The 15,299-nt window shown below is 32.1% G+C and overlaps 3 protein-coding genes and 1 long non-coding RNA gene across 4 annotated transcripts; 2 read left to right on the top strand and 2 right to left on the bottom strand.

Moving 5' to 3' along the window:
- The first annotated feature begins 587 nt into the window (after positions 1-587).
- Positions 588-2,841, top strand: LOC112212156. Its single transcript, XM_024364977.2, has 3 exons — positions 588-2,142; positions 2,240-2,529; positions 2,656-2,841. The coding sequence occupies exons 1-3, from the start codon at positions 2,109-2,111 to the stop codon at positions 2,767-2,769; spliced, it is 438 nt and encodes a 145-aa protein (XP_024220745.1). The 5' UTR covers positions 588-2,108; the 3' UTR covers positions 2,770-2,841.
- A 97-nt stretch (positions 2,842-2,938) lies between these two features.
- LOC100748398 (protein asteroid-like) lies at positions 2,939-6,981 on the bottom strand. The gene has a single exon (XM_003486500.3). The coding sequence runs from the start codon at positions 6,844-6,846 to the stop codon at positions 4,705-4,707; it is 2,142 nt and encodes a 713-aa protein (XP_003486548.1). The 5' UTR covers positions 6,847-6,981; the 3' UTR covers positions 2,939-4,704.
- A 62-nt stretch (positions 6,982-7,043) lies between these two features.
- On the top strand, positions 7,044-12,028 carry LOC112212157. Its single transcript, XR_002945951.2, has 2 exons — positions 7,044-7,192; positions 11,841-12,028. It is a non-coding gene; the product is annotated as an uncharacterized LOC112212157 (long non-coding RNA).
- LOC100741729 (protein asteroid-like) lies at positions 12,029-15,079 on the bottom strand. Its single transcript, XM_012380958.3, has 2 exons — positions 14,065-15,079; positions 12,029-13,803 (listed from the first exon to the last, which is right to left on the bottom strand). Exons 1-2 carry the CDS (start codon positions 14,726-14,728, stop codon positions 12,395-12,397), a joined length of 2,073 nt encoding a protein of 690 aa, XP_012236381.1. The 5' UTR covers positions 14,729-15,079; the 3' UTR covers positions 12,029-12,394.
- Positions 15,080-15,299: the final 220 nt, after the last annotated feature.

The following is a 15,299-nucleotide window of genomic DNA, read 5'->3' as shown; positions in this document are numbered from 1 at the left end:
TATTATAAGATTTATTCTGAGCTCATAATGTTTTGATATTATATTATATTACAGACGAAAAACTTTACACGCGTCATTGAGAAATTAAAGATAGCACACCTGGGTTATCTTTTTGGCGAGAAGTGCATATAATAAATACATTAATAATTCTGTATCAGTTCAAAGCTTCGAATTGACTTTTTAGCTAAGTATAACAAAATAAAACTTTTAAATGGTAGTCAATGTCCTTGTTTATGAAAAAATTACATAAAAATAAAATTTAATTGATGTTTTAATATCTTTACTTTGATTAATATGTAGTGTACATACTTCAATAAAACAAAAGACAGATAAACCTTTGTATAAATAATAATTCATTTATTATTAGTATAAATTAATTTCGTTTATAAAAATAAATTATAAATAATATGATCTATATCTAAATCTAATCTATATCTAAATAATATGATCTATAAAATTTCAATACCACCCTTTACTAATTTTTTATATATATAGAAATTATTTTTCTATAGTAAATATGTATAAATATTTTTAACTGTTACTACATATTTAGTGCAATTTAAATGAATATTATTTTTTTTAAATAGAGGAGTAAAATATTGCTTAATTATTAACATTTTTATTTACATAAAAATTATGAGAAAAATTATATTCAAATTAATGTCCTGTTGCATGAGTTTTCAGCCACTTAAAGCACTACAATAAAAAGAAATCATTAATCAAAGTTTATATCTTGAGTGAGTAAGATATAATAATAACAAATAGCTTTTGTTGGAAAAAATACGAGAAAAAATACAAAATACAAATACTATTTATTAGTATTTGTAAACTGTAAACTTGGTACTATATGAACAAAGGTGTCATGTTTTATGCTTGTTTAATTTGTTTTAACATGCTTTACAATATAATAAGTAAAAATTGTTAAAATTCGTTAAATACGTTAAAATTCAAAAGTGATCTTGAGTTCAATATAAAAAAATTTGTTTTCATTATTATACAAAATTTCAGAAATGTCTATTATTGTTAAATGTTGTTCACTTAACACAGATAAATTTTGGTTATTAACTCTTTTATTCAATGAAAAATCATAAATTATGAGAACACGCTGTGTATTTCGTATTTCTTAGAGCACTGCAATTAGCTGTAAAATTTATTTTTGTTGTGTAAATTCACATACCCATTAAATGTTGAATCTGATTTAAATTTATTTAGTCGGTATTTATAAAAGACAGAATGACCGATATTCAAGTATGGCTTTAAAATCTACACCATACTTTGCACAAAAGTTCGTAATTGTTTCCTATTTTTATTGTTTAACTTTCTATATAATACAATCCTTTATAATAATTGAGTGATTTTTGATATCTCAAAGCAAAAATGTTAAAAGTAAACTAAGAAGTATAAGTATTGTTAAATACATAAGCACCTTCTAATAATCTTTTATGATATTTATTATGTCGTGAAATGCTTTCCGTAGTAGAGTACCTGATATTTTTATATTGTAACTTATTTAAGTTCAAAAGATTATAAATATTAATTCGTTGTGATAGTTCGATGTGTAGTGTTAAGATTATCAAAACACGAAAGAAGCTATCGTGGAGTAATTAATAATATTCTTATGTTATATATTCAGACATATAAACTTTATATGTATAAAGAATTATATATATATATATATATATATATATATATAAATAATTAAAAATATATACTACTTCAGGTTTCTTAATGTATGCATACATATGTATCTTTTTAAATATTTGCATAATTTTGATTTATTGTTTGTATTAAGAATAAATCGATATTGTAAGTAATATATAATATAATAATAAATAAAGAACATACTAAAAAACAAAATACAAAAATAACATTTACAAAACAATCTGTTTAATATTTGTAAGAAAACACCAAGGAAACACAACGTGAAAACGTTCAGCTTTTTTATTATGACGTAACTTATAAAAATGCGGATAATATAAAGTTGCCTTTTATGAGTACATATAAATCTTAATATCTACTATAATAATTTTTAATCTTCCAAGTAATAATGTGCCGGAATAGACAAAATTATCAAAAAAAGAAAAACAAATATTTTTGGTTCATATAAAATGAATCTTCATAACGATTACTCTTCTAAATCACGTGAGATTATTCTTCACAGTATCTTTTATCGATTCTAAATTTTTTTTATTTCATTGAATTGAACATTCATCATTCTGTTTATGTAAAAATCAATTAGGTGGTCATATTTCCATAACACCACAGATGATACTTGCAGCGATAAAAAGACTTCACTTACGTAAAGTTTATGTTCCATCGAATCTCATTAGCGAATATTTACGTGGTTCCTATCCAGTTGAAAATAATGTAAGAATGTTCACCGAAGAATTAAAGAGAAAATTGGATTGTGCTGTACGTGTTGGATTAATATTAAAACATGGAGAGGATTTGTATTATTTACCTACTCTAAGGCAAAAAGCAAATGCACTTAAAACAGCGTTCACTGCATTTTGGGAGATATATAAAAACGTAATTATAAATATATCATTATGCGTCCTACAAATTTTATTCAAAATTAAATAATTTTTTAAATTCATATTTATAAATTTGTATTATATCGTATTTAATTTAAAAAATTTCTAATATTTCTTTCAGTATCCTAAATTCCGTATCTCAAAAGCTAGGAATCAGAACAAAAATCATTTTACATTAAAGGAACGAACTAAAAACAGGAAATATTCCAAAAATAATGACAACCATAGTAAATAAAGACATAATGAATTTTAAATGAAACCTTATTATATAGTAGTAATAGTAACCTTCTGATCATAAAGGGGACTCGATTTGCAATTATTTTTCCTAGTGCCTTGCATTTTTATTTAATTATTTAAATACACATTCATACACTCACATACAAAACCTTATTTTACCCTTTTCCTTTTTACTATTACAAATCTATTGTCTATCATCTACCTAATTGTCATTGGGTCACTCGAAAAGTTCGTTCCGATTTTTAAGGACAATTCAAACGCGGCACATTTAAATTTCGAAATAGATTTATTGAATTATACAGATACAATTGTGTAAGTGTCATTTTGTTCTACAACCTTTCTCCATCTTTCACGTGACTTTAATATTATATCCTCCTAGAACTTGTCAGATTTTTCGACGAAAAACTTTTCGATATGATTTCTTACGTCGACCAAAGAGTTAAAGTTTTGGCAATTTCTGGTGAATACGGTAGGTGGGGTAGCACATTCCAACCAAGCTCCAATAGCTTTTGTCGAATAGTTAAAGACACATGAGGTCTCGCATTGCTCTGATGAAACACGACGTTCTTCCGATTCACTAGTTCTGGACGTTTTTGTTCAATTGTTGTCTTTAATTCGTCTAATTGCGAACAATACCTTTCCGAATTTATCGTCTGGTTGTTTGGTAGAAGCTTGTAATATAGAATTCCTTTCTAGTTCCACCAGACACAGAGCATAGCTTTCTTCAGATGAAGACCGGCTTTTGGGATGGCTAACACTAAACTTACTGTGACCACTTAAATGATCGTTTTTTGAATTTCGTTTAGAATTTTTTATATACAACGTTATTGCACTGCCATTTAGCTTCACGACTTTTCTTATAATATACGTACAATGAATTTTTTAATATTCACTTCTTTTCTTATTGTGTGTTTTGTGAGAATAATATGTAATCCGTCTTACCTATCACGAATGGTCATTTGACTGGTTAAACGATTTATATTTCTTTTTAATAGTAGTCTCTCGAAAACTCAATTCTGAAACTGAAAGCGGAAGGAAACAGAGGCATTTCGAGTGTTGGGAATTAAATGGGATCTATCTACTGCAATATTATATGCATTTATTTCACTGTAAAATCCAAATCTAGGAGATGGCCCTCTACAAGTATTTTTCAATATCATAATCGGGATAAATGCATGGATTTTAAATAAAGAAATCACAGGAGAAGGAATTTCGAGGCAAGAATTTTTATTTCAATTACTAATATTTTTTAATACTATTTTTAATAATTTTTAAAACTATTTTTTTTTACTATCAAACTGGCTATTATCTTCATTCTATATTAAGAAATACAAATTGTTTTAAAGACCGGTCATAGTAGGAATATGTATACATGAAGTCCTTGTAAATTTAGTGCTAAAGGTGATTCATTCTACCTTCCCCCAACATCTTTATCCATTTTTGGTAGCTCCATTACTTACTTCATTACTTACCCATTACTTACTCTATAGAACGAATGCTACTAGAGCTAATTGTCTAATTTACCTATTTAACTAAGTACCTCCTCTCTCTTTATTCTTTCCTTTCTTTTCTTCTGCAATTTTCTCACCCAGTCTACATGTCTCCTATTTTTTCCTTGTTCATGAACTATGTCTCCTGTACTAATCTTCCTTTCTAATTCTATTTCTTGTTATGCACTTGCATATTTGATCCCATAGAGTTCACATTCCCTTCTTTCACTCTCTTATTAATATCTATTCTACCTCTCCATCAATCCTTATCTTACTTGTGCCAGTAATTACTGGCTTCCCTCCTTTATTTCCCTACTTTAATATTCCAGCATTTGCACCACTCTTATATATTTAGCTTATATATTTATATCTTTAGTTATATGTACTTTAATTTCCTGTCTCATGTGTCTTCCTGTGTTCCTTAAGAGATTTGTAGAGCAATATTATTTATTTTGAAACATACATGAAAACATTGGTTTGACTTTTAATAAAAATGTATTAAAAAATCTTAAGAGGCTTGGAGACATTTGTAGAACAGTATTTATATATTCTTCGATATTATGGTGAGTTCTAAAATTATTACATAGATTATACAATAAAGTACCATTATATAAATGTGCAACTTTGATCTGTGGATAAGGATATCCCAAAAGTGTATTCAAATCCATAGTATGTTTCAAACAACTTTGGAACTCACCAAAAACGTGTACTATATGTATATCAAACTTGTCTGTGTTATATAATGTTTCATCTACTTCAAAAAGTGAAATAAAAAATGGTGCTGCTAGTACATAGTCGTCATGAACGATTTCATTGTAGGCTTCGTGAATTGTACTATTTATTATACAACATGGGTTATAATTGCTTTCTTTTCTTTTCTGCTTTATAGCTTCAATTGTTTGCTTATATTTTTTGTTAAAAGCCATTATACTTCTATATTTCCCAACTTTGAAATCTACTATATCAAATAACATACAAATAAATATAGAATATAAATAACATTTGTAAGATATAGGACATTCTTGTTGATGTATCCAATATTTGATGCATCCAACATACAATATCCACTTTGGTGGAAGTTCATTTATACAATCCATATCTGTAATTCCTAAAGTATTGTTTAAAATCTCTCTTTGAGTAAGTAATGAGACATCACTAAGATTGAATGAAGAAGATAGTCCAAAAATATTCATTTCTGTAGCCTCTAACTTATAGCACATAATCTTTTTATCTTCAGTTCTCATTAAGTATTTTATATAATTTATATTATTGTCTATCATTAATTTTAGAATTTCAATGATGATACTAAGGATTTTTAGGCTTACTTTGATGTTTGGAGGATAACGAAAATCTTCTACTTGTATGGGGCATACATATAAACGATGAATTATTAAATCTAGAAAATATGATGGATATTTACCAGTACGAAATTCATTTACAAACCATATAGGCAAATCACTAATAGTTGCAGTGTTAGACATTAATTCAGACTCAGTAAATATCTTTGCTATTTCAATTTCATCGTCTTCTTCCTTATTTTCTTCAGTTGATTCATTATATCTTCCGCAAACTTCTTCTATGTATGTCAATGTATTGATATCTCCATCAAATTTAAAGCTTCTATTGAAGTAATAGGTATTTACATGAGTAATATAATCTCTTGAGAAACCTAAAGTTATAAGTATTTCAGCATATTCATCTCTATAGCCATTTATACTCATCTCTATTAAATCCAACATTTTTTGTCGCATAGGCATAATTAACCTACTTAAAATTTCAATAATTGCATCATGCAAGCTATATTTACTCAACCATAGCAAAATTTTATTGATACAATACTGTTGTCGGGTATAATAATTCACACTTGATGAATCTAACTTTAAATAGTGGAAGAAGTTTCTAAATATACCAGGTTCTACATAGTCATTGCCTAGAAGTATTGAAGCTAATATCATCTTTGATTGATCTAATCCTGTAAAATATTTGAATAATTTCTCAATCTTATAAATTTTACAAAGTTTAATATAACCATTTCCATCTGAATTTTTAATTACATCAGTTTGTAATGTATCAAATGGTATATATAATGATCCATATATATAAAAATCTGAATCATTGCTGAGAACTGGACAATTTAATATCTTTGCTACTGATGCTATAATATCATCAGCTTCAAAGAGACACCGTACAATTCGAACATTTTTTTCTTCCATTACATCAATAAAAACTTTTTGCTTTAGCAAAGGAAGAATTGTTTGTGGATAATTAGTTTTGAATGCAGAAGTTGGCAATATATTTAGTCTGCTTTTCATTCTTCTAATAATAGTTTTGAATTTTTTACTTTCAACAGCACCATCAAGAAAGACTAAGGGCGTTACATTACACTTTAATAAGTCATCAAAGAAATCTGATACATATTGCTTATAATTATCGTAATCACCGCCAAATGTCCAATTGCACTTTCTATATAATAAACAATTAATATTATTTCCATCAATTACTAAATACGTATCACGTAATTTGTAGTGCTCTAAAAAATTAAGTCGATGCTTCTTTATATAAGCAGTTAATCCTGGAATACCCATTATCTTCCTGCTTTTTTTGGTCACACGTTAAACTAATAAATTTACAATATGTTAACAATATACACACATATATCATGCTTACGTAAAGGATACTTACTAAAAACATAACAAAATTTCTGGTATTCTGTATTCAATAATACAATAATACAATAATACAATAATAAAAATTAATACATCATGGCACAACAAAAAATAGAATGTGAAATATTCCAAGTAACTTCTGAAATAATAACAATAATGTTCAGCCTGCTGTTACTGAATTTTATATCTGTTACACAGATATAAATACTTAGAAACATTAGTCATAGATAAAGTCCATTCAACAGGTCGAGATATAGTTAAGTATGTATTGTATTCTCGACCAATCGTGGGGAGACGCAATTGTCACGTAAAATAACTATTACGTCATGCGGATTACCATAGATCATATTCTTAACTATTGTCGACTTAAAAACGTCGAAAAAAATCGGAAGGCGTTCAGAACTTTTCGAGAAGTTGAACCTTCAACACATCTCATATTTCGCGCATTGCGTATCAACCAAAACGCAGTTACACGCGCATTACTTATCAACCAAAACGCAGTTACATTATTTTTGTTCCATTTATATCTTTCTAGTTAATAAGTTGTTGAAATAAACATTAATTTATTTGTGTTAATTCTGTGGAATTTCATTAAACTACCCTTATTATCATAATCGAAATAAGGGGATCGATCAGTTCGTGGCGTCGATTATTTAATCGTAACGGGAACTTACAACTCTCGTTGACGTGCTATCTCGCGATCGCGTCTCTCCGCGAACGGTCGAAACAATAACAAAATAAAAAAAAGAAATTTGAAGTGAAAAATAAAAAAAAGAAAACTTTATTTTTTTTCTAACAACAATCCACTTTACAATCCACTTCCGAACTCTAGGCGTGACTTTCTAAGACTGACTCTTATGATTTTACTTTCGATCGGATCCGATTACTTCCTTTTGTCATCCCTTAACATCCCCACCGTCCATGCATTTGCTAGGCCATGCATTTGCTCTTTGTTCTAACACCTTCGGTGGAAGGACCGTTGGGATGTTGATGGTTCATTAGGCACTTCAGCGATGTACATCGTCGCCGAGTGCCGCCACATCTTTATCTCCATCGTCAGTCCGTCGGATTTGAAGTATACCGATCGTGACACAATCGCGAGGAGAGATGTCAATGGGAGTCGTAAATTCCCGTTACGATTATGATAATCGACACAACGATCGATCCCCTGATTTCGGTTAAGATAATAGGGGTGATTCAGTTAGTATAACAATGTGATTCACAGAATTATAAGCTATATATTTCCAACATTTAAGTTACACTGTTGAGTAGGTATAAATCGTAGATAACAACTTGTCGCAGAGCAAGGCTCTTATAATTGAATTTAGTATGTTAGTAGACGTAGCACTAAAGGATGCTTAATAGAGGAGGTCAATGTTTGACAATACCGAGAACCGACTTAGATAGTTGATGTGAGTTGTGATTGAAATTGAAGCCATTCTTAATTCACGCCCACTGACTCCCATATCATCCGATCCGAAAGATCCCCTTGTCCTCACCCCCGGTCATTTTCTAATCGGTGACACACTAAAAAGTTTACGGGAGCGTGATTTTAGGACAGTTCCATCAGGCCGGTTATCAAGTTAGCAGCGTATTCACCAGATTAAACAGCACTTCTGGAGCAGGTGGTATCGAGAGTACCTCAACGAGCTGACCCGCCGCAACAAATGGAATAAGGGCAAACATGACATTCGTGAAGGCACCGTAGTAATCCTCAGAGAGGATAACGTACCATCTATGCAATGGCCTTTGGGCCGCGTAATCAAGGTCCATCCAGGAGTCGATGGAATCATACGGACCGCTACCGTGCAGACGGCAACAAGTATCCTGAACCGTGGTGTCAAAAGACTGGTCCCCTTACCCATTCAACCAGATCCAGACGAGTCCGAACACCCACACGGAGCGAAGGAAATTCACAAACGACGCACCTGACTCCACAGCCAGAATTTGATCGGTGCCCTCTCAACGGGGGGAGGATGTTACGTCGCCTAAAACATCTGCACTCCAGCCTTCGCGACCAGATAGCCAACGGCCTGCGTAACGTCATTCCGACTCTCAATAAACCTAAGAACCCACCATAACTTTTCACTTTTCACTATATTGTGTCAACATGTGTCTTCAGTCAATCCGTTTGTCCTGAAGAATTTCTTAAGCCTAAAAGTATTTTCGACGCACATCTGATTTTTTAGAGAGGTCCTTGGGTTTATCAGGTGCACTTAAAAACACGGAGAAAGCGGGTACGCACCTATTAGGAAAAACCGAATAACTATCTAATAAAACAAGCTCGTTCACATCATCAGCATCGCAACAATCTGATTCAACGCCATCAAACGCCTTGAATCAGACAATCGCTCGCTTGATTCTCTGGATCAACAGAAGGATGAAACCTTACCAGACGACATGCCGTCTCCTACTACACTATCGCCGAAATGGGCCACACCGACGAGTGGCCTGAAACAAAACACTATACTCGTTGATTTCATTGCAGCCTACAAGGTGGATCATTTAATTAATTTCGATGGTTTTCAGAACAGCCCATTGGATCTCAACACTTGTCCACAAAGGCCACAGAGCGCTATATCGGACAAGTCTTTGATCACCATCAACTTCCTGGAGAGCATGGTAGATCAATATCAACAGTCGAAACGAGAACGAGAAGGTCAAGAGAAGGCGCAATACTTTCAAGGGTCCGGTGTTTCCGAAACACAATACAAGGAAAGCGGAACTCTCCCAATGTCTTGCCACGAAACAGTCGACGACACGTGGAACAGAACAAACTCTGTTCAAGAGGAATTAGAGGTTCTTGACGAGGAAGAGAGTGATCATCCAGAAACCTCAGACGCATATCTTGCCGTTGACAAACGATTAATGAAACGCATCGGGGACGGTCATGCCCCACTGGAAGCTTACAAGAGAATTGCGACGGAGGACTCCGACGGCAGTACAAGGTGCAACGTTACGCTGATTGAGCGTGGAAGCAAAAGCACCAACAAAATAACTCAATTCGTACACATCATCGGGGGGAGCTCAGTCTCCCAATCAGCTCTAAAACTCCGCGTCGTGCTTGACGAATCTATAACAAGCACCACCAGAGTTCTTTTCAACGGTACCTCCTGGATCGAGGCGTTACCTGATACTTCATGGGACGAGATATCCTACGACACTTCCAGGACCAAGGTGATCCACGACAATTCTTGGATCGTGAATATCAACTGGAAATGTCTCAGAAAAACAGAGGACGACGATGATCCAAACTACGAGGTAGACAACATGCTTTCGACGCAACAATCCTTAGGCCTGGCCATCAATTTTCCCTGGCAGCTATGGCATCTACGGACAGCAACAACTCATGCGGAGACGAGCATCTTGGACCGAGATGCAAAATCTTCCCATTCCAGATCCGAACCTAACCAAACGGAAGGTAAGATGTCTCCGATTTTGTCTTTAGCGGATAATTGGACCACGCCGGTCCAACCACCAAGCATCATCAAGAAGGCGAGATACGAATGGGTCAGCGGGGAGAGCCCTGTCCCCCAATCAACCATAGACCTCCTTCACGTCTTCATTGCGCAACCACATACGGATTTCACGTGCCTTTATGAAATCGGCGAGATGCACAACGACACCTCCTGAGACGAGGATTTCCACGATACTTCATGGACCGAGATGTTTCACGACACTTCCTGGTTCGTGAACTTCAACGGAAAATATCTAGGTAATGCCGAGGACCACGGCGATCCAGAATACAGGAAGGACAACATATCCTCAACGCACCTGCCTTTCGGCTGTATCATCAACTTCACCCTGGCGACAACGGCCTCATCCAGACAATCACAATCGTGGATCGAGGTGCCACACAGCTCGTCCAACTATCGAGCCAACGCGATCCAGCAGAATACGGACAATCAACAATCAACAAAGAGTTGGACGGCAGCTCCAATTAATTCTACCTTTACAGAAATTTTGATCGGTACCCTCTCAACGGTGGGAGGACAACTTCTCCTGAAACATTGCATTTTATAAAATATGTTACATCGGGCGACCCTCTACCTAGACCAGGCCATACGCCGCGGGCCAGACGGGAACCAGATGTCCACTCATCCTTGCTGCGTACCCTCAATAGTCTTAAGGACTCATCATAAATCCCACTAATTTGCTAGCTAAGGCCCTTCAAACCCAACAAATATCTTTTTTCCGAATCATTTTCTACGGATTGACGAGGGAAAGTTAGTTTTTCTCACGTACGATGCTTCCGTACTTCAACTTTCTATCGAGGGCGGCTAAGACTCTTCCTAGTCCACCAATCTTCGTTTATCCAATCAGAAGCAATGTATGCTGCCCTCACTTTCCTGACCAAAAATGTCAACAAATCCGATGGTCCTGTGCGCTAGACACACCCATCGCTAGCTTTCCTCCGACATAGCATCGTCACCCAACTTACTTCTTCTACACTGCTAGAAAAGTCAACAACTAAGTACAAAATCTAACGCTTAACGTCTAAGTCTAAGCACAACGCTAGAGGAGTATAACTCACATCAATTATCTAAGTCGGTTCTCAGGAATTTCGAACATTCACCTCCTCTATTAAGCATCCTTTAGTGCTACGTCTACTAACATACTAAATTCAATTATAAGAGTCTTGCTCTGGTGTGCATATCTATCTTACCTCCGTGCGACAAGTTGTTATCTACGATTTATACCTACTCAACAGTGTAACTTAAATGTTGGAAATATATAGCTTATAATTCTGTGAATCACATTGTTATACTAACTGAATCACCCCTATTATCTTAACCGAAATCAGGGGATCGATCAATTATGATGTCGATTACTATAATCGTAACGGGAATTTACGACTCCCGTTGACGTCTTTCCTCGCGATTGCGTCTCCACGCGATTGGTCGAAAATACAGTATTTATTAGAGAAATAATATTCAAAATCAATTTTTTTAAAAACAAAGCCTTGTATGATAAAATTTGATTCCTATTTCTTATAAATTATACCCTTTACAATTGTCCCATGTAACCTGTAAGTTACAAAATAAAGGATAAAATGAGATGAAGAAATGAATCTCATATAATTATTAATAACAAATACAAATTATAGTTGTATTACATTACCATCCTCTTTATTTTTATGTATATTGAAGATATAATAATTTATTCTATGAAAAATATTAATTCAATTAAGACTTAAATTCTAAATACATATCAAAATATACTTGTAAAGATCAAATATATACATACATTAGTACATAGTATAAAAACATTACATACACTACATGTGATACAGTACAGAATTAATCACAGAGAATTCCGTTTATATCAACTACATTTACTTCAATGAAACTTTATTGAATACCTGATTAGACAAACATTGGACATTGTATGAACAAAACAAAAAAAATACTATTCATCCCCTGGTATATAAATGGAATTCTACTGTAATATTGAATGAAAATATGCATTATACATGGTTGAGTATAGAAAAGCGATTACTTGGATCATAACATGCTTCATTTAAATCATCATCTGCACTAAAATATTCAGAATCAATTTCAGATGAAATACTTTTTTTAATCTTTGGATGTTTAGGTTTTGTTCTATGTTTTTTACGAAGATTAGTTCCATTCTGAAACTTAAATGGAAACATTGATTTGACTTTTAATAAAAATGTATTGAATAATCTTAAGAGACTTGGAGACATTTGAAGAACAATATTTATGTATTCTTCAATATCATAGCGTGTTTTAAAATTATTACTCAGATTATACAATAAAGTACCATTAAATAAATTTGCAACTTTGGTCTGTGGATAAGGATATCCCAGAAGTGCATTCAGATTCATAGCATGTCTCAGACAACTTTGAAACTCTGCAAATACATGTACAGTAAATCTATCAAATTTTTTTGGATTCTTATATAATTCTTTATTCATATTAAAATAAGAGATAAAGAATGGTGCTGCTAATACACAGTCATTATAGTCAATTTCATTATAGGCTTCTATGATTGTACCATTGTATTGATTACCACATAATTGATTCATTGTATAACATGAATCACAATTATTCTTTTTCCTCTGTTGCTTCACAGTTTCAATTAATTGACAATATCTTTTCTGAAAAGTATGCATGCTTCTGTATCTTCCAATTTTGGAATCAACTATGTTAAATAACATACAAATAAATATGGAATATAAATAACATTCATGAGATAAAGAACATTCTTCTTGATGTATCCAATATTTAATACATCCAATATACAACATCCATTCTGGTGGAAGTTCATTTATACAATCCATATCTGTAATTCCTAAAGTATTGTTTAAAATCTCTCTTTGAGTAAGTGATGGGATATCTCTAAGATTGAATAAAGAAGGTAGTCTAAAATTATTCATAGTCTCTGTACTTTGTAACTTACAGCATATAATCTTTTTATTTTGTGTTCTCACCATATATTTCATATAACATATTCTACTAATTATTGCTGATTTTAAAATCCCAAATATAACACTAATAATTTTTAAGCTTACTATGATACTAGAAGGATAACGATAATCTTCCACCTGTACAGGACAAACATATATATATCGAACTATTAAATCCATAAAATATTTTGGATATCTGCCCATAAGAAATTCGTTTACAAACCACATAGGCAATTTACTAACTACATTTTGAGGCACTAGTTCAGTCTTACTACATATATTTGCTATTTCAATTTCATCATCTTCATCTTCTTCTTCGCTTGATTCATTATTTCCTTCTTTATAAACTTCTTCTATGTATGTCAATGAACTGATATCTCCATCAAATTTAAAACTTCTATTCAAATGATATGTATTTACATGAACAACATAATCTTTTGAAAAACCTAGAGGTAAAAGCATCTCAGCAGATGCATTTGTGTAGCTATTTATATTGATCTCTATTAAGTCTAATATTTTTTGTCGGACAGGCTTAATTAATCTACTTAAAACTTCAATGATAGCTTTGTCCAAAGTGTAATTGCTCAGCCACCTCAAAGTTGTTTCTATACAACATTGTCGATGATTATGCTTTTTTCTTGATGCTCCTCTTAGCTTCAAGTGGCGAAAAAAGTTCTTGAACGTATTACGTTTTACATAATCATTACCTAGTAATATTGCAGCCAGTGGCAACATTGATTGATGTAGTCCTTTAAAAGATTTAAGCAAGTTCTCAACTTTATAAATTTTACAGCATTTCATGTAACCATTTCCATTTGGATTTTTAACTACATAAGTATCTAATGTATCAAATGGTATATATAATGTTCCATATATATAAAAGTCAGAGTCATAGCTAAGTACTGGACAATTCAAGATCCTTGCTATTGATGCTATGTCATTGTCAGCTTCGAATAGACATTGCACGTGTCTAATATTCTTTTCTCTCATTACATCTATAAAAACTTCTTGTAACATTAAAGGAAAAAATTTCATGTTCCTTTGATTGAGTGGAGAAAATGACCATGCAGCACGGATTTTCTGTTTAGTTCTTTTTATAATAGTTCTAAATTTTTTATTTTCACTACCACCATCAAATAAAACCAGAGGTGTTACTTTACATCTTAATAAATCATTAAAGAAGTCTGACACACACTGCGCATAATTATCATAATCACCACCAAATGCACAATTACATTTTGCATACAAATTATATATTGAGCAACAAACACTGTTTCCATCAATTACCAAATATGTATTGTGCAATTCATAATACTCCAGATAACGGTCAGAACGATTGTTTATATAAGTAGTTAATCCAGGAATTCCCATTATGAATTTTTTTCTCTACACTTTTTTGTAAGTTCAATGTCACAAATTAAACATACTGTATATTAAAAGTCATTCTCTGCATACTGTATGATTTTATCTTTATGTACATACTAGCAATATAGGTTATGTGAAAAGAACACGTGTCTTCCGCACGAACAGTTTTATATTACACAATTCCGATGAAAATGTAACGAAGAAATACCATTTTTATTCCTATCTTCAGTTTTCAATTTTTATCACATATATATGAATGAAGTTAGGTTTGTACATTTCTCTTCAAGAAATCAATGCTGCTTTGTGACTTATAATTGGCTTATAATAGCTTACAAAAAGGTTATACAATTTATATTACATTTTATAATGAAACATGTATAATGTTTGTGAAAAAATAAGGTTATTAAGGTGAGAATATTTATATAATATTTTATTATTTATAACAGATACAAATTCTAATTTTATTACATTACTACTCTCTTTATTTTATATTCTAACACTCAAAATGTAATAATTTATCTTATACAAAATATTTATGTTGGAAACTATACTAAATCTACGTATTACGAAAGATATA

Source organism: Bombus impatiens, unplaced genomic scaffold (genome assembly GCF_000188095.3).
Source record: "Bombus impatiens unplaced genomic scaffold, BIMP_2.2 scf_0114, whole genome shotgun sequence".
NCBI lineage: Eukaryota > Metazoa > Arthropoda > Insecta > Hymenoptera > Apidae > Bombus > Bombus impatiens.
The sequence above is the reverse complement of the archived record's forward strand: the minus strand, read 5'-3'. Positions and strand labels throughout refer to the sequence as shown.